The 24728-nt window shown below is 44.3% G+C and overlaps 1 protein-coding gene across 5 annotated transcripts in view; it reads right to left on the bottom strand.

Annotated features, from left to right (window-relative positions):
* CACNA2D3 (calcium voltage-gated channel auxiliary subunit alpha2delta 3) overlaps window positions 1-24728 on the bottom strand; it is an 891383-nt gene that overhangs the window by 303135 nt on the left and 563520 nt on the right. For all 5 annotated transcript variants that reach the window (XM_035723841.1, XM_027586868.1, XM_027586871.1 and 2 more), the window contains 2 exons: window positions 11018-11096; window positions 98-231 (listed from right to left, as the gene is read on the bottom strand). In XM_035723841.1, coding sequence (XP_035579734.1) covers window positions 98-231; window positions 11018-11096 — 213 coding nt within the window. The remainder of the gene's footprint in view (window positions 1-97; window positions 232-11017; window positions 11097-24728) is intronic.

Genomic DNA, 24728 nt, shown 5'->3' with positions numbered 1-24728 from the left:
ATAACTGACAGTTTTATTTTTAAGGTTAACACAGTCTTCTGGAATTAACAGAGGAAAACCCTCAGGCCACCCCCCAGGGGCGCCCCCTGGGACTCACAGTGCTGTCGATGTAAGCTTCAGTCCATACCACGTCGTGCTCCTGATCAATGACTTTGGGCCGGCTGAGGACATGCAGGTACTCCATGACATTTTCCTGCACATCAGCCAAGGTGGAGATCTGGGTGAAAAATCCTGCCAAGAGAGAACCAAGCTTAGTAACAGGAAGAAGGGCAACCGCAGAGTACATATGCCATGCCTTCTTGGCCTCTGGTTCACTTCTTTTGTTTCTTTCCCTATCCTTTGTAAACACTGTATCTTCTCTCTACCATCACCAACTTCATGAGTAATGTGTTCATGTGATCTTGAAAATATAATCAAGCAAAAGAAATCACAGTAAGTTCAACCATAAAGCCACCTCTCAGAGGAGGCCCCTGCTAACCCTTTAGAGAATGTCCTCCCAGAATTTTTTCAATACATACACATCAACACATACACTTACACATACATCTACACCTTCTCTGGCAGAAAGGGGGGTCCGCTTTACATGTCATTCTGGACTTTTTTTTTTTTTTTTTTTACTTTAGTGCGCTTATTTCCAATAGGAAAACTATGAACCACAAAATGGAAAGGCCATCTCTCTTTTTTTTTAAATAACTGTAACAATAGCTATGATTAATTTGAAGGGGCATAAAATCTACTGAGCAGCTGATAAGCTTTGTCACATTTGTTCTTGAGAACATGATGAAGCAGACACAACTGTGCCCACTTTAAAGGTAAGATACCTGAGGCGGATGAAAGGGATGTGTTTCACCTGTGTTCTTACAGGTATCAGGCAGCAAATACCGAAGGTGCACCCATGCTTAGGCATCTCTTCATCTGAGCCTTTTGCTTCTACAGAATTTTTTGCCCTTTGTGTGTCTGAGGCGGAAACTCCAGCTCACACCCCTCATGTGGTTACCAGACCTGCCTTTTGAATATGCTGGGTTGACATGGTTTCTCAATAACAGAAGAAGTCCTAAACGAGCTATCATCTTGTGGATAGGAATACCGTTTTGGTCTTGAGTTCCTCTTTAGTGTGGGGTCCCGTTGGCTTCACCGTGGGTTAGGAGATGTGAGAAGAAAAGGCATGAACTGAGCAAGGTCTGGATCCCTGCTCGGGAAGGGGGGCTTTCATTCATATATGGAAGGCTTTCTTGGTGCCTAGCACTGGAGAAGCAGGGATTAACAAGATGAGCAAGACCTCTGCCTCCTGGGGCCTGGCAGGTCTGAGTAAAGAGACAACTGTAAAATACGACAATGAATATTATGCTGAAAAGCACAGCAGGGACAGCCTACCAAACCCAGCTACCCTGAGGAAGGGTCAGTGCAGTTGGCTCCTGAAGGATGAGGGCCAGTTAGCTAAAGGAACAGTATATCCAGCAAAGTGTGAGTAAAGTGTGATTAAAGGCCCATGGTGAGAGTCAGGCTTCTTCTAGAAGCTGAGAATAGCTCAGAATGGCTGGAGGAAGGAGCTGGGGGAGAGGGACTGGAAGTCAGATACTATAAATCAGAGATGAGCAGGACAACTGTCACATAGGACCTTGGGAAGGAGTTTAGACGTTATCCCCCCAAGCAGGGAGTCATGGGAGGATTTTAATAAGGGGGACACTGCATGGACAAAATTCAGGTTTCCTCCCCATGCCTTTAAATAAGGACCCTTACAACTAAGCTCATGGCATGTCCCACTTGCCAACAAACCAGAGAAGGGTATGTGTGCCCCTGAAGCCAGATCTGACACAGCACTTGCTACAGTGTTTATGGAACCTCTTGTCTAAAGAGTGCTCTGGGTAAGGAAACGCCAGCCCTTCTGTTGTCCAGAAAAGGGGCAGGACCCTCCCAGGGCATTTCCAAACAAAGGCCAGCTGGTTTGAATTTGCTGTGCCAACCCCAAACCAGGTTGGGACCATGTGGCTTCTGGCTTCCTGATGACAGCTCTGCACAGTGATAATTAACATGCATTGTCACTCATGTCCAGGGCCAGGGCCTCGCCCATCCCAGGGGAAACAGGGCCCCAAAGGAGCTGGCTGTGAGTGCCTGTTCTAGCTTGTAGCCCGGGAGGGGGCCCATGTGCACCTTGGTACTCCCTCTGAGGCCGGGCACTACAGTCAGGGACACCCATCTGGGACAGGGTTCTCCCAAGGCCTCCAGGAGGCCCCTTCTGGGAGGCAAGGTGGGAAGGGCAAGTTGCAAGAGCATGGCTGGGTGAGGGGAGCATTCACAGTTATCATCCTTCCTGCACGGCAGCTGCAATCAGTGTGGAAATCAGCAAGAAAACATTTCATCACTTCTCTAGTAGGCAAATCTCAGGCTCTGAAGGAAAGGTCTTGGAGCCACAGACAAGGCATAGAAGACAAACCAAGATAGGTGTCGCCATGTTGAGAGGAAAAGGAGAGAGCTGAAAGTTCTGGACCATCAGGGTACGTGGGTGAACCATTCACAGTGCAGAGCAATTCCAATGGGGAATCCTGTACCAAATGTGCACTGAAGACACCATCTCTTAGGAGGGATTTTTCTTGGTGGTCTGCATTTTCATTCTCATGCTCGAAGCCAACAGTAAAAATCCCTGATTTGGGTTTTCCAAAATCGGGCCAAGAGAAGAAAGGGAATGAATGTAAGGAGCAGGATGGGAGAGACAGATCATTACATGGGGGGGAGCAGGAAGGAAACACAATCACACATTTGGAAGGGGATTGAACTGGGACACCATCCTCACTTGGCCTTGCTTATCATACTCAGAGTTCTGAAAAGCTGGCTTCTCCCCAGAGCTACAGAACCATAGCCAACTGTACACCTGACACCTCCATGGGGATGAGTAACAGGATTCTCAGACTCAACTTGTCCAAAGCCAACTCCCAATTTCCCTGTCGAAACCCATTCCTTCCCTGGTGGGCCTTCCTCATCTTAGCAAATGGCGCCATTGCCCAATTAGGCCAAAAACGTAAGAATCATCTTTGATAGTCATTTCCTCACCTCACCCCATAGCTAATCCAATGGCATGTTCCTCTGGCCCTACCTCTAAAATATATTGAAAATCCTCTTTCCCATCTCCATTGCTCCCAGCTGACCCCAAGACTCCACTGTCTTTTCCCCAGAGCCTCCATGCACCTCTCCCTCCTCGTTATCTAGGCTCCTCCCGGCAGTCAGAGGGATCATCTGAAAGTATAAAGCAGATCACCATCTCTCTGCTTAAAACCTTAAAACACCTTCTGTTCAGAGTTAGAATAAAATCCAAATTTCTAAGCCTGACTGCCAAGACTCTCCCTCAACCAGCCCCTCCCCAACTGGGTGACGGAATCCCCTTCTGCACTCCCATGCTTGCTCACTGTTTCAGCTCACTGGCCTTTTGCTTCCTCTCACAGGCCATGCTCATCCCCGCCCATCCCCACCCCCAGGCCTTTGCACTTGCTGCACCGTCTGCCCGGCACACCTTCTATCCAGTTTTGCCACGGCTGGCTTCTGCTATCATTCAAGGATCAGCTGTCAGAACTCATTCTTCTCACTGCACCCCACCTTCACTTTCCTTGTCTACTCTGCTCTCTGTCATTGGAGTCTTAGCTCCATGACATGTTACAAAAAGCTTGTGCCCGTCTTGTCCAGAGTGTCATTCCCAGAACCAGGCCCAGGGGTCTGGGGGAGCCAATAGTAATGCAGGGACATTCATGAGGTCTGACTGTGACCTTGCCTCTCTGCACCTGGGCCACTCAAGAGCCCAACTTGTGTGAGCTCAGTAATTTGTCCTGGATCAATTCAAATCTAGGTTCATCAGATTCCAAAGCCTTTGCTCTTAACCACTGAGGACACTGCCTCTCCCTGTATTGGGAAGGGTCAGGCATGGCTGCTCACAGGTCCTGTCCCAGGAGGGTGCTCCTCATGGGCTATTCGTATCTGGGTGACTGAGAAGGTTGAGGATGGGGTTGGGAAATGTGGGGTTCTCTGAGATTCCTGGGAAATGCTCAAAAATTAGCGCCAAAGATCTATTGAAAGCCCAGGTCACAGTTCTGACTTATATCTCAATACATAGACCAGGGATGCAGATGTATAAAAGGTAAGAATACTGTACACTGCAAAGCTTAATGCAAATTTATCATGTAGCCCCAATCCATTAAAACTAAAACCTTTCTGAAAGGCTCTTTTTTGTTTTTCAATGTTTTCATATAAGTTTTAGTTAACAAATGTACCTTTTGATGGATAACAGGAAGTCCCTGAAGGCTGGACGCTCTGGCTGTAATTGTAGGTGCTTCCCTTGTTTCTCTACAGAGAGAGAATTCTCTGGATTGGCCACCTTCCCTCCTCCCTCCCCTCACTTTTATTTCTTTTAAATTCTAGCCCTCGAATGTTTATTCTCTTCTTTAATGTGCCTTTTTGGACTTCATATATCATGTAAGAAAACAGAATCAGCAATCATTTGGTAATTACCAAGGACTAATTAATGCTGAAATTAGCCATCTATTACAAGTGGTCTGCTCATTTTTCTACCTAACATCAATTTATTTACCTTATTCCCTTGCAGGGCCTTCCGTGAACTCTGGGTTACCACTCTTCAGTGCGATCAACCACATGCAGCCTGGTGCTTTGTGTTTCTGAGATTTTACCACCCTCACTTCGAGATTTCTTAAGGGCCCTTGTCTAAAAGATGCCTCTGCAGGAGATGCCCCCTCAGCATATCATTCGATACTCAGCTGGGCAGTGGTGCCAGAGCTGAGGGCCTCGTGAGGCCATTCCTCCGTGGGAGTCTCTGGCTGGGCACCTCACACACCAGGGTCCTCTTTCCACCTTTGGTGTGATGGAGAAGGAAGTCCTGTTGAGTCTTTTCAAAGGCTTTTGCCCTCTTAAAGAAGACAAGCTGAGAACAAGCAAGCCCATACTCAGACTACAGTCTTGCCAGGGTGATGGGGTGGGCAGTGAGGTGGATTTGCATTTGCTAAGGGAACCACAGTGTTTTTGGAAGACCCTCACGGTACCCCTCTTCCTCCTCCCTGTCAACAGCACACGCTACTAGAAAAGCACTCATTTCTGTAGAAAAACGTACAACTTACAAACAGCTTTCTGTCTCCACAATTCCTGGTCCTTTCACAGAGACCAAGGAAGAGGTCTGATAGCCCTGAGAGCTGAGGGGTGGGGATGCCCCCCAAGGACCGGGTGCCCAGCTGCCTCTGCAGGCATCGCTCCCAGGCGTGAAGCTGTCAGAATCAGCTCCATACCTCACATTTAGGAGCAAACCTTTTCCTTTGTGAATAAGATGACACTTTTAATTTCAAATTGCATGTTAGAAAAAATAATTTGAAGGATCACGCGGTAGAGCTAGGAATGCTGGCTTGTCTGCAGCTCTATCACTGAGCCAACTCCCCCTACCTCATCTCTCAGAGCCTGAATGTCCCCATTTGTAAAATGTCGGGAACTGGACCACACGCCTACACAGGCGGGGGCAGGACCACTTCTGGGACACACAGGCTGGGTATAAATCCTCACCCAGCCTTTATTAGCTATGGCATACTAAAATCCCGCCTCAATCTCTAAATTCCATTTTCTAGATTCTCTCATATTATGGGAAGCATGCAAGAGTCTTCCATGAAACCGATCTTTCTTCCCCCCAGAGAGAGGCGACACAGAGACCTCACAGCCTGGTGAAGAGTTAAGCTTGGGCTTCAGATCTGCTGGGCCTGAATCCTGGCTCTGCCACCCGAGGGCTGCTAACCTGGGGCAAGATGCCAATCGCTCTGGGTTTGTTTCCTGCTCACACACCTCCTAAAGCTTTAAGAGGTCAAAAGAGATAATACACAGACGTACTTGGCACTCTACGTGTCACTGCGCACGCTTACCTGTGATTAACAACATAGCCCTGTCTTCAGCTTCATCACCATTATCTCCTCCACTCTAATCCTCATGTTCTGTAGAATGTACACCCTGAAATATTATGGAGCCACGAGAAAGAAGGAAATCCTGCCATAGGGACAACATGGATAGACATTGAGGCTACCATGCTAAATGAGGTAAGTCAGACAAAGAAAGACTAATGCTATATATAATACCACTTATATGTGAAATCTATATGGACTCTAAAAAAGCCAAATGTGGTGTAGAACCAGAGAGTAGAATGGTGGTTACCAGGGGTTGGGGGGTAGGGTGGGTGTGAGGGAATTAGGGAGATATTGGTCAAAAGGGAACAAATTTTTTAAAAAGAATTACACAAATGTATCTGAATGACATTTTTGCCTTCTCCCACCTGTTCCAAAATGGCAAAAAGCTTTAATTTCCACTTGTCCCTCAACCCCACCTACAACCATTCTGGCCTCATAAATTTAGTTAGGGAACAAGACACTTGGAAACGTAGAGCGAAGCTAAGAATTTTTTGATGGAAAAAGACTGTGGGTCTGAACTTCTGAGGAGGGCTCAGGCCACCAGATCTCTTTCAAATGAGGAGAAAATGATCATTAACCCATCAAGAAGGGACAGGCTGAGCAGACAACCAAGAGAGGCTCGTGTGGCGTTTCCATTCGACCTAACAATGACGGATTGGTTGAGAACCCAAACACAGAGGCCCTCCTTTATTTGCACAGCTGGAAAACACTCCCTTCACCGTGATTTCTGAAGGAGAATCAGGCAGTGCTTATTTAAAATCTTGGCACACTGAACATTAGAGAAGGCCATCATGGCTTTATGGAATATCTGGGCTAGTCAGCCCCTCTTTTCTGCTTCCCCAGTTCACTTGCTTATCCAATAGTATGAAAGCAGAGCTTTAAATTCCACAAGCCGTTCTACAGTGGCAATGATTGTTTTAATGTATTTAAAATGGTTTGCTGCTTTGCCTCATTAGGGCTGGCTCCCTCAAGATAGGACCTAGTTATGCATAAAATGAAGCAAACCAATGAGCTCCAGGCCTCTCTGGTTTTTGCTAGGAGATTGGACAAGGCAGAGAACTCCTGCCAGGGGTATGAAAGTCCCCCGGAATCCATTTCTAGGGGACAGTGTCTGAGGTGCACTGGCTGAGAACTGTCTCCATGGCTACCAGACTTCCTAGCAAGAAGATCAGCACCGATAGTGGGTCCTCAGCCACCGACCCGGGGGAAAGGTTGGTGCTGGCCCTACGACTCCTGAGTCACTCTGGCCAGCCAGCCAGCAGGCTTCTCCTTGGGCTCCCTGGGCTCTCCCTGGGTCTGTTTTGGTCCCCAAATGCTAATGCTTCATTTCACTGAAGAACTTGGCTGACTCAGGGAGAAAATATGTAAGGGGGGGCCCCCTCTGGACCTCATGTCACTTGAGATGAAAAATGTTATGCTGCCTCCATACTATAACAATCTGAGACTATAAACAATGATTTAATTAATGACCATAGAAGAATACTTGCTCACCGATGTTACGTGGCCTAAAACCCCATAGCTGACGCAACGTGAAGCCAATGTTTATTCGGGCACAGATGACTGGAACCTAACATTTGGATGGCAACTGTTACTTTGAAGAGTGGCAAACAATGACATTTTATTCCCAAGGGCCTTCAGAAAAGAAGCAGAGTAAGGAAGGCAGACCTCTTGAGAGAGACTTGCTTTGGCAGGGAAGGCACTGACCGGATCTGTACAGGGAGAGAAGGAGGATCACTGTGGAATCCAATGGCCCGGCCAGCTAAGCAGCTACTATTACCTCCTTGTTGCTATACTCAGATCTTCTAAATCTAAAGGGCTACATTCTATAGCCAGGCCCTGGAATACTTGGAGTTGACTAAATTGTCTTCAAAAGGATGCTTCAAAGATTCTTATAAACAATGACTAAAACTAAATTATGGTGTAATATTAGTTGATTAAGACAAGACTTCAACTTGAGTAATTTTCATCAGTTGGACACAGACAGTGGTAAAAACAAGAACCCATGACTAAAGGCGTCCTAGCTGATGGGAAGGATTGCAATCTGATGTGGCAGGAACAACAGCAACATTTTTAAAAATTTGAAAATGGAAAGGAATTCTTTCTTTTCAAGACCACAAAGTAAAGGAAAAAATGGGGGAAAAGTGCAGCTCGCTCAAGGTTTTAAAATGTCAACAAAGTTCCAAAACTTATTTCAACAATGGCCTCTTCACTCAGAGGAAATCTGGGATCCACACAGCCCCCATATGTTTATGTCTATGTTTCCCCTGTACTTCACCCTGAAGCGTTATTCTGAGATGCATTATTCTGAGACAATCCAAATTGCTGATACCTTTTAGTGAGGCAAGCCAGCCAATAAACTAAAATAATTGTAAAATGTGTTATGTTAGCCCTTCAAGGAAATGTTAAAAACTCCCATGCAGTTCTCTACTTTTTAGATGAGGGAATTGACGTTAGCTTAAAAGATGGTTCCAGGTAGAAGCAGATAATTCAAGACAATGTCAAGCAAAGGGAAGGGTGAGCGATGTTCATTTGCTTGGCTGCGTAACTTTTCACTACTCACTCGCCACGCCCACCCAACCACAGTGCTGAGACCCCACCAGAATGCATCTGTTTTTCTCCATGGGTTTACCTCTCTACCCATGCCCACTTCAGCAGCAGGGAGTCGTAGCCCAAGCTGGGGGGGTCATAATCTTTTCTGGGGGAAGGAAAGGACTTGAAATCGAATTTAAAGTACTGATCAGTCTCAAGTGGAGAAGACATAAAGTCTTCTTTCTAATATCATGTCTTCCCACAGTGTGTGTGTGGACAGATGAGTATGCATGGCCTGGGTGGTCATTTCTAGATTACACCACTGCAGGGGGCGGTCTGTCTACAGAGAGGAAGAATGCCAATGAGTGTAGGAAAAAACCAAGGAGGAAAAGAACTACAACTCAGCTCCTGGGGTCCTCGTGAGACATGAGTTCCCCTTCCCACTCCGGGCTCTGAATCACCCTTTTCCTCTCCAAAACACTCCTCTTTTTAATTTCAGATAGCAACTTTGCTTGCTTGCAACTAAAATAACTTTTTCTTAAGAGCTGGGATGAGCAAACTCTTCACAGAATCCTCTTTCCTCCACTGAGGCACAAATGCTGGAACTTTTTAAAATAAAGGATGGCTTGGGGCGCCTGGGTGGCTCAGTCGTTAAGCGTCTGCCTTCGGCTCAGGTCATGATCCCAGAGTCCTGGGATCGAGCCCCGCATCAGGCTCCCTGCTCAGCGGGAAGCCTGCTTCTCCCTCTCCCTCTCCCACTCCCCCTGCTTGTATTCCCTCCCTCACTGTGTCTCTCTCTCTGTCAAATAAATAAACAAAATCTAGGGCGCCTGAGTGGCTCAGTTGGTTAAGCAGCTGCCTTCGGCTCAGGTCATGATCCCAGAGTACTGGGATCGAGTCCCATGTCGGCTGCCTTCAGCTCAGGTCGTGATCCGAGGGACCTGGGATCAAGTCCCATGTCGGGCTCCCTGCTCAGCGGGAAGCCTGCTTCTCCCTCTCCCACTCCCCCTGCTTGTGTTCCCTCTCTCGCTGTGTCTCTCTCTGTCAAATAAATACAGTCTTTTATAAAAAAATAAAATAAAATAAAAGAGGATGGCTTAGGAGACAATATTAAAAAAAGACCGCCTAAATCCATCAAGACCAGTTTACCATGCGATAGGACATGGTCTTCCTTTATAAGTGTTTGTAGCCAATTTACTCATTTTTCAAACATTCTGAGTAAGACAGGAGGCTGGGCTCTTCCTGAGTGCTCATGATGAAATCAGAGTTAAAGGCTGTTCTCATGGAGCATGTAGCCTCTGAGGGAAAAGAAGACATGCCTACAGATCACAATGGCACCAGGAAATAATGGGGCACTTATGTGGCAGGCACTGCGCCACCAGTTAACCTGCACAGCCTCATTTCCGGCTTACAACAGGTGGGGCAGGTGTCATCACTACCCCTGTTCTGTATGTGACACAATTCAGACCCAGAAAGGTTTAGTAACTTGCACATGGGTGCTGGATGGTGGAGGCTGGATTTGAACTCAAGGAGTCTGGGTTAAGACTCCAGTAGTCTGGACTCTACCACCTATTTGCCGCCTATGCTTTGCCTTCTTGGTCATGCATAGCATGAAAGGAAGGAAGCCCTCATAAACTAGAGGGCCCTGTTCCTTCCCTGCCTCTGCCTTCCCCAGAGCATTGTTTCTGACATACAACAGGGGATTATTAATCAAGAGACTTCAGAATATAGAGAAGACAACAATTATTGAGTGCTTACCGTGTCCCAGCATTGAACCAGGCACCTAATATACACCATTTCACTAATCTTTATATTTAGTAGGAATCAAAGGAAGAACTATTATCAACATCCTGATTTCAAAGATGAGAACATTGAGGCAGTTTAAAGTTAACGAGTTCAATCAGTTAAGTAGGCTAAGTTATGCTATGGGGACATATCAAACTGGAAATCTTAGTGGCTTCACACAAAGGGTTACTGATTACACATGTATATCCAGTGTGGGCTGGCTAGGGGAGTAGAAGGGTGCCAGTCCCTGGTGGTCACTCAGGGAATCAGGCTGATGAAGTCATTTCATGACTATTCCATCTGGAACATGGAGTTTTTAGAGTTCACAGGAGCAGGAGAACAGAGTACGGACACTATCGTAGCCACTCCGAAGTGCTTTAGCCCAGAAATGACCCAGCTTGGTTTTGCTCACAGCCTACTGGCCAGAACCCATCCTGAGGCCCCACCTAACTGAGAATGGAGAGTGCGCACATGGATATTTGATGTACAGTAAATTGCTCTGCCATAGTAATTCTCCCAAGCTCACCCAGGTACTATGCAGCAGTGCAGAGGCATGACCACTCCACTTGACGATGTCCTCAAAATCTCTGTAAGCATATTTCAGGAGAATTTGTTCCAAGTCTACCAAACACTTAGAAACAACCAAACCTTATCTTAGAACTCACAGCCTTGTCTTAGAACTTTCTACTTTCTTTTGACTCTCCCAACTATGGCGCACCCAAGGGGAAGTTACTTGGGGTCGAGCCCATGAGAGTGGGGGAACCTACCTTTGTTGGCACAAGCCATCCACTTGAGATTGTCTGCAAAAGCAGCCTCTCGCCCAATGAGGTAGGTGAAGATGCGGACCTGGGAGGAAGAGGAGAACAGGCATCAGCGATATGCACCTTTCACCGCGCTGCCCAGACCACATGCATGGCTCCTGCACATGTGTTTTACCTCTTTAATGCCCCAGAGGCTTCCCATCTGTAGGAACATATTTAAGACATTTGAAGTACGGGCAGCTAGAAATATATTCAAAACTGGAGCCTTTGATCTTTTAAACCATATGGCGCTGGAGGTGGGTGTTTTTCGGTGTGCAACTCACGACAGAGGGGAGCAACGTGAAACGGGAAGCGGGCAGCTGCACGGGACTGGGTTTGCTGCACACATATGGACAAGGATCATCTCGGCCTGGACCAAATCCGCAACCATTTTCCTCATCCACACAGGAAACGCAGAGTGTGCTCTTCTTGGGAATACAAACGCCACCAAAAGACCCTCAATGTTTCCCCCCAATGTTAGGACACGTTGCAGACCCTCTTACCATCTGTGGTGTCTGTGTGATTTTAGGAGGTAATTAACTGGGACCAGAGGCATGGCCTGTAGACGGGAGACCGATGGGGACTCTTTCTAGCCTTCTTAAGCTTTTGGCTCCCCAAGAGCAGACAGCACGTATAAAACCCTGGCTCTCTCATTTTCTATTGCTTTCTCAACTCTCTCTCATGAGGCCAGAATCCTTTGAAATAGAGCACCACCCCTCTCCCAAAGTAGTACTTGAGGGTTAGATGGAAGAAAGGTAGGGGATTAAAAGGGTTACAGCCCTTGAATTCAAATTTAAAACAGGACATCAGTCAGAACAGTACCCAGTCCAAACGAAACTCTTCTGGCAGTCCAAGCACAGCCCTCTGGCCACCTCCTTGTGGCCAAGTTAAAGGAAACATGCCATTAGATGAAGATGCTGGGCATGTGGCCCCAAAGGCTTTTTACCAGCTGATGTCCCCTCAGCCCATCGAGCTGGCTCAGGCACCCCACTGCTCCTCCAGCGCCTTTATTATAGTTGTCACTAACTAGTATCTCCTGTGGTTCCATGTGTGAGGTTGATCTCCCCTAGACTGTCCACCTGATGCAGGGAAGGAAGGAATGTCTCTGTTTCCCTGGCTGTGTCCTGATGGAGCACAGTAGTTGGAACACTAAAATGTAATACATGAATGGGTAAAAACATATGAATGCTCCTAGCTGAGTATAAAAATGCAGATTTAGCTTTAATTAATGAATGAATTAATATTGTTAAAAGTAGGCTCCACACCCAACGTGGGGCTTGAACTCACAACGCCAAGATCAAGAGTCGTGTGCTCTACTGACTGAGCCAGCCAGGCACCCATTATATTATAATTATAATATAATTATATTATAATTATAATATTTAATTATAAATATTCTCCTATCTGGGCATCATAACTTCAGGGCTAGTTTGGAGGAAATGTTGAAATACACATTGTCATTATGTCGCCTCGGCCAGTCCTCACTTGTGTGCACCAAAGCAGCCCTTCCATCCATCACAGCTCCTAGGGGACTTCCTGGGTCGGTGAGCAGGCAAAGAGAGCTTTGCCTCTCTTCATTCCCCTCACTCTTTTCCACACTATTCCCAATGGAGTAACACTGACAGAGAAAGGATATGTTATTTATTTATTTTTATTTTTTATTTTTTTTTAATTGGGAGATTCTGGCTTTTCTTAGGGAAAAAAAAAGAGAAAAGGCAGCTTTATACGGCCAAAGTAGTTATTATTGACCTCTCCCCCTACAAAAAGTCACTTCCCTGTTCACTTTTCCTGCTAGGCCACTGTTGGCATTTAGCTGAAGATGTCTGATTTAGGGGGAAACTGAGGTCCAGTTAAGTAAAATGATTTCCTTAATTTCATCAAGTCCCAATTCAATGGGAAGGGTCTTCAGAGACCTCAGGATAACACGGGGGCCTCCTCGCAATCTCTTGAAGATGCTGGGTCTGTCCATTTAGAAAACCCCAGCCAGCCCCATGGCCCAGAGCCTGTACCCATAGGAGCCAGCAATGGAATCCAGTCTTCTGAGACCCAGACCCATGCTTTTTTCATAAATCCTCATCTTTCTTTCAAATTTAAGCTATTTAAAGGGAAAACACTAAACTGATCAAAACTTGTATCCCCACTGGCTCTTAACAAAGCAGAAGGCTTAAAGGATAGCTATTAGGAAGTAAAGCCAGAAGTCTACCTTTGTGGGCAAAGAGGAAAAGATCTGGCACAGAGCAGCCCAGTTGTTCTCAAGTAAAGCTACCTCCACATACCAAACCTCCTCTGCTGTCCAGATGAAGAACCTCAGGATAAACTGAGTCCTCTCTCAGCAGCATAGTTAAAACTCCAGAACAGTGCTGTGAAGCATTGGCATAACATCTATAATTCCTCACTTAAAAAGATGGCAACCCATTTGGAAAACCAGGAGGATTGTGCCAAACTTCAGACCAGACATGATTGCGTAAGAGTAACTGTGCTAACAATAACTACAATAATGGAAACCAGCATCACAGTACCCACGCCCTCACCACGCTCCTACACCACGGCCCTGGCTCCTGCAGTCAGCACCATCCCCTGAGTCAGGTGCATGCTAAGGGATTTATAGGCATTATATTTATTTTGTTGGTTTGTATTTTATTTTATTGCTTATGAAAGAAAATCAGAATCATGTTCAGTATTTCCATTTATGTGGCACCCTTGGCTCCCAGCGGACTGGCCTCTTTATCTGAGTAGAAACGGCAGGGGAATGACTTGTCACATCTCTGCCTATAAAATAAACATCAAATGATACTCGGTTCACGCCCTGGATTTCTCACAGTGATGCCTTTCAACTGGCAACAAAAGAGATGGGATTTTACTCCAAAATAAATATTTTGGAGAGCAATTTAACAATATCCATAGCATTTTATATTTGTAATTTTTTCAGGCCCAGTAATTCTACCTCTAGGCACTTATCTTATAACCAAGATACCACATAAAATGCCTGCAGGGGCCGAGTGGGTATCAAAGATGACAGGAAGTGGTAGGCATATGGAAAAACTATAGAGTTGCACTTCTTCTTAAAACCCTATAATTTCATTTTATACATTTTCACAAATACACAGAAATGACAAAGGTATAAGAATGTTCACATTCATGATTTGTAATAGTCAAAAACTGTTAGAGCTTAAGTGTCTCTTGAGAGCTGATTGGCTAAAAAGGTTACAGTGTATTCACGGAGTGGAACACCACATAGCTGTATACTCATATAGAAAGGCATCCATTATAAATTAGTAAGGGGAAAAAAAGCCAGTTGTAGGATACTGGATAGCACAGAACCCTATTTTTCTTCAAGGGGATTTATACCTTTTACTTCACAAATGTCTATACCACTTGAATGTTTTTACAAGTGAACAAGTATTGCTTTAATAATTAAAGATCATTTATTTTATTTTTTTTTTAAGATTTTATTTATTTGTCTGACAGAGAAATAGAGAGAGAGCACAAGTAGGCAGAGCAGCAGAGGGAGAGGGAGAAGCAGGCTCCCTGCTGAGCAGGAAGTCCAATGCGGGGCTCGATCCCAGGACCCTGGGATCATGACCTGAGCCAAAGGCAGACGCTTGACCGGCTGAGCCACCTAGGCGCCCCTTAAAGATTTTAAATAAGAAGAAAGTAGTCACACTGCAACCTTCTCAACCATTCTATAAGGACCTAGGAAGAATCAACATAGCAGTGAAAATGTAACACCAGTAGAGACAATATGTGGACATTATGACCGAGCCCTGCATCTTCCTGGGTGGGCTGCCATACTCCACTGCTCAATTAACTGAGTGCAAAATTTTTAGGAGTAACATAATCAAATTGCTCCTCATTTCTATCGTTAGCAGATTCTGTAAACTGATAGATTTTATTTCCAACAATTGAGATTTCTTCCCCAAGAAGTGCCATTACAGAAATATTTACAAGTCTGCGTTGAGCTCAACTACTTTTCAGATCAGAGGTCGTTCTGAAACCAAGTTCACAGCACAGAATATCAAGGGACAGAACCATGGCACAGTTCAGACCACAGCAGGAACAGGACACACCGAAGCTCCCCAGAAAGCCAGGCCTTTGTGCTTATCCTCTGTAGGCATGAAGGCACCTCTTCCGTTAATGCAGCATAAAGGCGGGGGGAAAAAATGTCTGCATCAACCTATTAGTTCATTTTGATCTCCCATTTAATTTTGTATGGTCTTTAAATCTTCTATAAACCCAATTAAGCTTAATAAAATGTTAGAATGTGGACATTTCAAAGTTCAAAGTCACTTAATTTAATCTGATTAGTATAAAATATCCCAAGTGAAACAAACAAAAAAACTCAATCCAGTTTTTCCAAAAAAACAAATTATGCTCTGACTCATGTAGATGCAATTCCCACCAGAAATTTGAGGGGCACCATTCCTCTCAACTTGGGTGACTATAGGTAGTTTGAGCTTATAATAATGAACCAAATCTCTTCTTTCTATAGCCATTAAAATAGAGGAAGAAGAGTGCCTGCCAATAGAGCCATCATGGACACACCGCACAGCCAGAAAACAGGCTGCCACCACCCACACACGTCCGTTTGGTAATGAATGGATTATCACCAATCACCATACTTTTGAGACAGTCCAAGAGTAGCAGGTCATCATCCGTCACAAGTAGCTTCTGAGCACCTACTATGAACCAGGGATCATTCTTGGTGTTGGGGATAAAATGGATAAACAAAACAAACTCTCTGTCTTCAGGGAGTTTACATTTTCATGAGAATGAAACAGATAATAAATGGCAAATTTGTATCTGACATTTATTTGTTAGATTTAATGCTTATGAAGAAAATAAAGCAAGGTAAGGCAATGGAGAGTGATGAAAGCTGCTATTTTAGGAAGAGAGGAAGGGACGCCCTTCCTGATAAGGTGACATGTGATCAGGGACCTGGACAAAACAGGGGTGGGGGAGGGAAAACAAGACACATGGCTATTGGGGAAGTATGTTCCAGGTGAAGGGAACAAAAGGTACGAAATCCTTGAGATAGGCATGCTCAAGGGATATTGAAGAAACCAGTGGAAATGGAGTGGAGTCAACAAGGACAAGTCATAGAGAATGAATGTGGACAGACAATAAGGTCCTTGCAACCACTGTTAGACAACAGAACCACAGAAGAGACTTTATAGAAGGCTGACATGAGCTACACATGATCTTGTAAAAGAGTAAATCTGTCTACAATGTGGAGAACAAGTCATGTTCAACTTGGCTGCCCATTTGATTTTCCTGTGATCTTCTTACAATTCTGAATGCCCAGGTGTCATCCAACTATAAATAAATCAGATCCTTGGGAACAGAGGGTCTTTCAGTCTCCCTTGGTTCTAAGGTACAACCAAGTTTGAGAACTACAGACAGAGGGAGACAGGGTAGGAGGCCTCTGACATGTTCCAGGTAAGAGATGACAGTGGCTCTGGCCAGGGTGGGGAGAGTTCTTAGACTTCACCAGACATCAGAATCCCTAGGGACCTTGAATCCCACATTACTCCAACACCCACCCTCCAGAGACTTAGACTAAGTAGGACACATATTTACATTTTTACAAACCACCCATGGTGGGTCGGACATAGGTAGACTGATGCCAACACTTTTAAAAAAACACTGAGAAGATGAGGCCCAAATGCAAGTGGAACCAGGAATTAAATCATTGGAGCCATTTCAAACAAATGTGTTTCTGTAGATTGCTAAGGATTGAGGCTAAACTTCCAGGAGTTTATAATCCTGTATGTGCTTAAAAAAATAGAGGATATGGATCCAGAGGGCATTTTTTTAAAAAGTTTGTGTCATTCCAATTAGGCAGGAACATCAGACACCAACCAGACTGGGCAAGCAGGATCTGCCATCTGCACTTCCTTTCCCCCCCAAGAAAGGGCAGATCTGTACCCACATGTCTGTAGGTACAGCCAAGTCTTCACACCCAAAGCTGCTCCTTGAAATTACAGTAACTCCACTCTTCCTCCCACATACAGAGCAAAGGCTGAGGACAGAACACTTAGAAGCCTCCAAATACATAGTCTTTACATTTATCTAAAAAAAAAAGAAGACAATCTTTCATCTTAAAATAACATTTAACTATAAATCTAGTACTTCTACCTTATAAAACATGCAATTTATATGGATTATATGTATAAATGGCCCTTGCTGAAAGAATCGCCCAGTACCTCTGAGTGCCCATATCCATGGGTTCCAAATTTTCATTCAGCCAAGTGGTAGCCTCTGCAAATAAGCATGTGGACTCACCTTCACATCCTTCCACCTGCTCATGCCCCTTCAGACTCACTGCCCAACTCAATTATTCCCTAAAACACCTCCAAGATTTCTCAAAAATGGTGCACAACTTGACCTTTAGAAAGAAGTCTCCTGATGTCTTTATGTCTTAAAGGCCAATTTACTCTTACTGAATATGTCCTTAATCTGTTTCTTCACAAAAGATATTCCTAACCTACTTCTCTTATTTACTCATTTCAATGAATTCTGGTTTAGAGAAGCACCTCTGAATAAAAACTTTAAACTCCAAGCGGAAGATGAGGGCTGGAACTTGATTATTCCCCAAATGTTTCATAAATCACCGCCAATCACGTCTTCACGAAAGCACTGCAAGGGTAGAGGTAAACCCAGAGAAGGTTGATGCCAATGGAAATAGTTATATTGATCAGGCTGCTCTAATCTAGAAGAAATCATGCTCATAATGAAAGAAGAAACAACTTTATCCAGAGGATGAGGAGAGGCACATAAGGGAACACTGCCCTGAGCAGCAATAAGATGGGACAAATTGAATTAGATTTCAAAAGTAATAAAATTTCAACAAATGAATATCATAGATCATTATGATAAATGGACTGTCATTTGGGGGATGCTCTATGAGTCTGTATAATCTCTTTCCTCTCAAGCACAGTGCCTAATACCTCATGTGTGGTATTGAAAATATCCCAATTCAGAAAAAATGCCATTGTGATCTTCTGAGCAGGAAGATGCAAGTCCAGTCTGATGGCCATGTGTTTTGTCAAGGTGAAGGAGAAGGTGTCTCTGAGTTGTCCAGAGACTATGAACTGAGTTGGCATGGGAGAACACAGGATATGACACACTGCTTCACTAAGCCGTAAGGAGTCAAGTGACAAACATCCTCAAAGGTGGTGACACAATTCATTTGACTATCCAGCCCCATGGACTTAATTCAGGAGGCAAAGGCAGGGTATTAACTATGTCTTTTTATGTTCTGTATTTTTGATGCTCTGATACCTGGGGCCTTGCTGCCTTAAAGGAATAACTCCTCCCAGGGTTAGCTAATTCCTGCAGGTTACAAATGACTTGCCTGCAGGTGCATTTCTGAATGCAAATAAACCAGTGCAGACCCCTTCTTTTTATCAGGTGTTCACGTTCTCGACCTTTATCCACCTGCCATAATCACTCCATGGCCTGGTACCAGACAATGAGGGACAGCTCTTATGCCCTAAAGCCCACTGATATTATTCAATCCTAAGCCTGCTTACCCTGCTTTGCCTTTTTCTTCCCATGGAAACCATAACAAGGCTTCAGCCCTCCAGTTCCCTGTCCCTCTCTCTTTGCCCACTCACCTTGCCTTGGTCCTTCCCCTTGGTGCAGCTCCATGTGGTACAGCATGCCCCTTACTCCTAGGGGACTACCAGTATAACAAACTTCCTTCACATCAGGCATTTCTATGTCTATGTGCCTTACCATGTTTGATTCAAATACATACTCAGTACCCTCAAAATAGCTGGGAATCAGGAAACCTGGGCTCCAGGTGGGTCCAACTCCACACTTACTGGCTTGGTGACCTGGAGCAAGTTAACTAAACCCTCAGACAGTACTTTCCTTATGTGTGGGTAATATGTGGATCAACCACCCACTGCCTGTGATTGATAGCAAACCCGATAATGTATACAAGGACAGGAAAGAAGCGGTGAATTCCAGGCAGAGAGTTGCATCCAAGTGTATTTGAGACAATTTGCTGCAGTAAAACTCAACAAAGTGAGCTAAGGAAAGCCAAATCTCCCATCCACAGACACCCCCTCAACCCTGCCCAGAGGTCTGGTTAAAAAGGAAATGGACTGTTGTGGGTGAAGAAGAGGATCCTTCCTAAGGGAGGGTTTTGAGGAGTCATCACTGATCTCTGCCATTACCAAGGATAATGGGATTGATAGTCCCTAACACTAGAATTACAGCGATGACAACTTCTATTAACCTTGGCAGAGTTGTAAGATCCATTGAGACTTTGGCAAAAGCTGTGGACTTTCCCCCTACAAAAAATGCCCAAGGCTGTATGTTCACGATTTCAGATAAGATTCATGAGATAAGGGGCATCTCCTCCACCAAAGACCGAGATTCCCGAGGCACCTATGGATCCCAGGTTTAGAACCTTTGTTTTATATACTTCTTGTATTCTGCACTTGGAATTCCTCAAAAGCAAATTGTATTCTTTGGACAATCAAAATGGGCTGTTCAATGGCAGGGATGTCCACTATCACCACTGCTATTCAACATAGTATTAGAAGTCCTAGCCTCAGCAATCAGACAACAAAAAGAAATATAAGGCATCCGAATCCGCAAAGAAGTCAAACTCTCACTCTTTGCAGTTGATATGATACTTTATGTGGAAAACCCAAAAGACTCCACCCCAAAACTGCTAGAACTCATACAGGAATTCAGTAAAGTGGCAGGATATAAAATCAGTGCACAGGAATCAGTGGCATTTCTATACACCAACAACAAGATAAAAGAAAGAGAAATTAAGGAGTCAATCCCATTTACAGTTGCACCCAAAATCATAAGATACCTAGGAATAAACCTAACCAAAGAGGCAAAGGATCTGTACTCAGAAAACTATAAAACACTCATGAAAGAAATTGAGGAAGACACAAAAAAATGGAAAATTGTGAAAATGTCTATGCTCCCTAGAGCAATCTACACATTTAATGCAATCCCTATCAAAATACCATTAACTTTTTTCAAAGAAATGGAACAAAATATCCTAAAATTTATATGGAACCAGAAAAGACCCCGAATAGCCAGAGGAATGTTGAAAAAGAAAAGCAAAGCTGGTGGCATCACAATTCCGACTTCAAGCTCTATTACAAAGCTGTAGTCTTGATGATTATGGTACTGGCACAAAAGCAGACACATAGATCAATGGAACAGAATAGAGAGCCCAGAAATGGACCCTCAACTCCATGGTCAACTAATCTTTGACAAAGCAGGAAAGAATGTCCAATGGAAAAAACACAGTCTCTTCAACAAATGGTGTTGGGAAAATTGGACAGCCACATGCAAAAGAATGAAACTGGACCATTTACACCACATTTACAACACACACAAAAATAGACTCAAAATGGATGAAAGACCTAAATGTGAGACAGGAATCCATCAAAATCCTTGAGGATAACACAGGCAGCAACCTCTTCGACCTCAGCCATGGCAACTTCTTCCTAGAAACATTGCCAAAGGCAAGGGAAGCAAGGGGAAAAATGAACTATTGGGATTTCATCAAGATAAAAAGCTTTTGCACAGCAAAGGAAACAGTCAACAAAACCAAAAAACAACTGACAGAATGGGAGAAGATATTTGCAATGACATAACAGATAAAAGGCTAGTATCCAAAATCTATAAAGAACTTATCAAACTCAAAACCCAAAGAACAAATAATCCAATCAAGAAATGGGCAGAAGACATGAACAGACATTTCTCCAAAGAAGACATCCAAATGGCCAACAGACACATGAAAAAGTGCTCAACATCCCTCAGCATCAGGGAAATCCAAATCAAAACCTCCATGAGATACCACCTCACACCAGTCAGAATGGCTAAAATTAACAAGTCAGGAAACGACAGATGTTGGCGAGGATGCGGAGAAAGGGGAACGCTCCTACACTGTTGGTGGGAATGCAAGCTGGTGCAGCCAGTCTGGAAAACAGTATGGAGGTTCCTCAAAAAGTTGAAAATAGAGTTACCCTACGACCCAGCAATTGCACTACTGGGTATTTGCCCCAAAGATACAAAGGTAGGGATCCGAAGGGGTACATGCACCCCAATGTTTATAGCAGCAATGTCCACAACAGCCAAACTATGGAAAGAACCCAGATATCTAACCACAGATCAATGGATAAAGAAGATGTCGTATATATATATACAATGGAATATTATGCAGCCATCAAAAAATTGAAATCTTGCCATTTGCAATGACATGGTGGAACTAGAGGGTATTATGCTAAGCAAAATAAGTCAATCAGAGAAAGACAATTATCATATAATTTCACTGATATGAGGAAATTGAGAAATAAGACATAGGAATCATAGGGGAAGGGAGGGAAAAATGAAACAAGATGAAACCAGAGAGGGAGACAATAAGAGACTCTTTATCTCAGGAAACAAACTGAGGGTTGCTGGAGTGGTGGGGGGGTGGGAGGGAAGGGGTGGCTGGGTGATGGACACTGGGGAGGGTATATGCTATGGTGAGCACTGTGAATAGTGTAAGACTGATGAAATCACAGACCTCTACCCCGAAACAAATAATACATTACATGTTATTTAAAAAAAATGGGCTGTTCATCTTCAGTGCTTGCCAAATTGAGAGAGAAGTTCTTTTTTTCATTTATATGCCCATTTTCCAATGATTGGTGAGCCCCAGATATTGGTCATTCATGACCAGATCTAGACTTCAAATCGGGAATGAGTCCTCAATATGTAAGAAAAAGGTGGACACACCAGGAGCCCGAAACAGAAGAGGCACCACTACAGACCCTGAGTTGGCACATCACATCATGGAGCCCTTGGATGACCACATCTAAAGGAGTAGGGATGGAATGGACAGACAGGACCCCAATCTCATTCATTTTTTAATCCATAGAATCCAGTGCAACTTTTGGCATGAAGCTAGCACTCAAACACGGGTTGACCAGCAATACCATAAAAATCCTCTTCTGCTGATATGAGGGCTCTTAAAAAAAATTCATTGCCAAAGTTCAGACTGCTGACCACCTACAGATCTGTAGCGCTGGGAGGTCCCTCCCTGCTTCCCTTGCCCTCTCAGACCTGGAGAGATCAAGTGGTGACAGTGATTTGTTCACAGTTATGCCCCTTCTTCTAAGAAGGCTTACAGATTCAACACCATGAACAAAAACACAAACTCCTATGTGTAAAGCCGTTAAATTTGGAAGAGATCAGAAGATCTATTTATGTAAAAGGGAAGCTAATTATTCTACAAATTGGCATGCTGCTAGTTATGCTCATGAAATATCTTGGGATCATGTCACTCCCTAGCTTAGAACCCTCTGATGTCTTGGAATTGCACTTGGAATATATTCCCAACCCCTAATCACAGCTAAGATGCCTGGAAGACCCAGAAAATGACAAATTTGTTCTGGATTCAGAGTCTTTGCATCCACCTGTCCCACTGCCTGGAATGTTCTTCACTCTCTCACTTTATATAGCTAACTCCCTCTCATCCCATTTGTCTCCTTCATGGTACTTGGTACATTTTGTAGTTATCTTAATGACTTGTTTATTTTCTTGAATTACATTTATTTCTCCCTTCCAACAGAAATGCAGACGTTGTGGGGGCAGAATGAGGCAACTGTGCTCAACTCAGCACCCAGGATGTAGTAGATTCTTAGAGAGTATCAGTCACCCACTTTCTGTCCATTTGTTTTCACAAATTTTATAAGTAAAAATAAGTTAGCATGGAACACTCACGAATTTATCAGGGTTAGAGCTCTTTCCTTCATTACCAACTTCATTTTAAATGCTTTCCTATTTTTCCAGACTGATCTGCTACCAACCAGCTGAAATTTCACTTTCCCCTATGAAATTTTTTACACAGAAGCTCAGTGATAAATAGGAAGAAATGGGTGGGGTGGAAAGCTCTGGTCTTTGTTATTACCATCTCATCTTCAGGAGCCAGAAAATGGTGTCTTAGTTGAGGCCTTGCATGGGTGGATCATCAGTTTTATAGCATGTTTTTTTTTCTTAGGTGCTGCCCCTTGATTCCAGATGGAAGCCATGCAAAGCCTGAAGTCAATTGTATTTTAAATAACTGCTTGGTTCAGGTATTACATAACAGGGAAAAGGCGACACCTCACAATGGTAATGGGATTTTTGCTATTCCAAACACTGAGAGCAGTGAAGTCTCTCCTTCCCCCCACACCTTGGGACAGTTTGAACAGATGGCAAACTTTTGTGAAAAACAGGAATGGCTGGGTGGACAGGTGAGCAGAATGCAGTAGATGTAAGGCAGGGTTGAGAACTGGACACACCCAGTTTTAAAATCTGGGCCTTCCCCAAGTGAGCTAGGCAACCTGGGGTGAGTTACTTGATCTTTCTGAGCCTCATTTTCCTTACCTGCAAGGCAGGGGGGCGGTTAATATAACTGCACCCATATGGCAAGATTGCTGTTAAATGGAACCAAAATGGTAGGGGTTGGAGCAGGGTTTGTGCTACTAAAGAGTGTTTATGTGGGGGGTCTTTTCTAGGAGGAGATCTCCAGTGGGGCATCTTGCCTGGACCCTAAAGAGAAAATGTGCAGAAAAAGGCCCAGAGGTGTGAAGTTTGAAGGCATGACTTGGCCTGCCAGTCTGGACATTAGAGAAAAGCTCCTTTTTCCTTAATGTTCCCCACCCCCCAAGTTTGTGTTTGCCACCCAGATCAGGGTACAGGACCCAGACTCACTTGGCCTTGGGCACAAATGTGGTCCTCGTGTGGGATGTGGTCCAAAGCCCCCCAGTAAGAAGCAGCATGCATTTGGATAGAACACTCCCTCCACAGACCACCCTAGTGAATCAGCACCATGCAGGTTATAGGTCGAGGATTTAGGAGTTTGGAATTTTGCCCAAATCGTTCTTGAACTCATTAAAACCAACAGCCGTTGTGAATTCTAAGCTAGTACAGTTCTTGTCACTTCTATTTTCCCAACCAATCCTCCGTGTCACTAAGAATTAGTCTAAAATAGCAGTTTCTGCTGTCAAATCACCTGCCACCTTCTGGGGCTTACTGTCAGTAAGAAAAGTCAAGGACTCATCAGACATCTGCAAGGATATTATTGAGGACAGTGTTCATTCAATTTTACCTGTGATTCTCCAAGAGGCAGATAGGTAGGGACATGGCTCTGGGGGTAGGGGAGTGTGTGTGTGTGTGTGGGGGGGGGTGTATCAGAATCACTTGTGGGGTTTTGGCAATCAATACATGCTCATTACCTGTAGCCTGACCTCTGCCCCCTCCAGGAATTCCAGTGCTCCCAAGACTCCGAATGCTCACTATGGGAACATGCCCCCAGCTGAAGACCATACTATTGAGAGCCACTGTTTTGGGGCAGGAAAGAGAATTCAAGTTACAGGGGGCAACTGGGGGCACATATCTTCTTTCTGAGAACCCCAGAAGAAAATGTATTTCTTTTCTTCAATAAGCAAGAGTTGTATTTATCCTAGGAATTGTTACGTTTTAATCTTATAGACTGTAAGCCTTACAGTTGTCCAGGGTTCCCTCTTGGCATTGACCGCCCTCAAGCCAAGGGCTCAAACACCTCCAACAGAGAGTAAGTGTTTTTTTGGCTCTGCTTTTATTATTATTGGCTCTACTATGATTAGGTCATAAATTTTTTCAGTGCCCTTATCATGAAAGGGGGTTAAAT

This window comes from Zalophus californianus, chromosome 1 (assembly GCF_009762305.2).
Source record: "Zalophus californianus isolate mZalCal1 chromosome 1, mZalCal1.pri.v2, whole genome shotgun sequence".
Taxonomy (NCBI): Eukaryota; Metazoa; Chordata; class Mammalia; order Carnivora; family Otariidae; genus Zalophus; species Zalophus californianus.
This window is presented reverse-complemented; position numbering and strand designations above follow the sequence as displayed.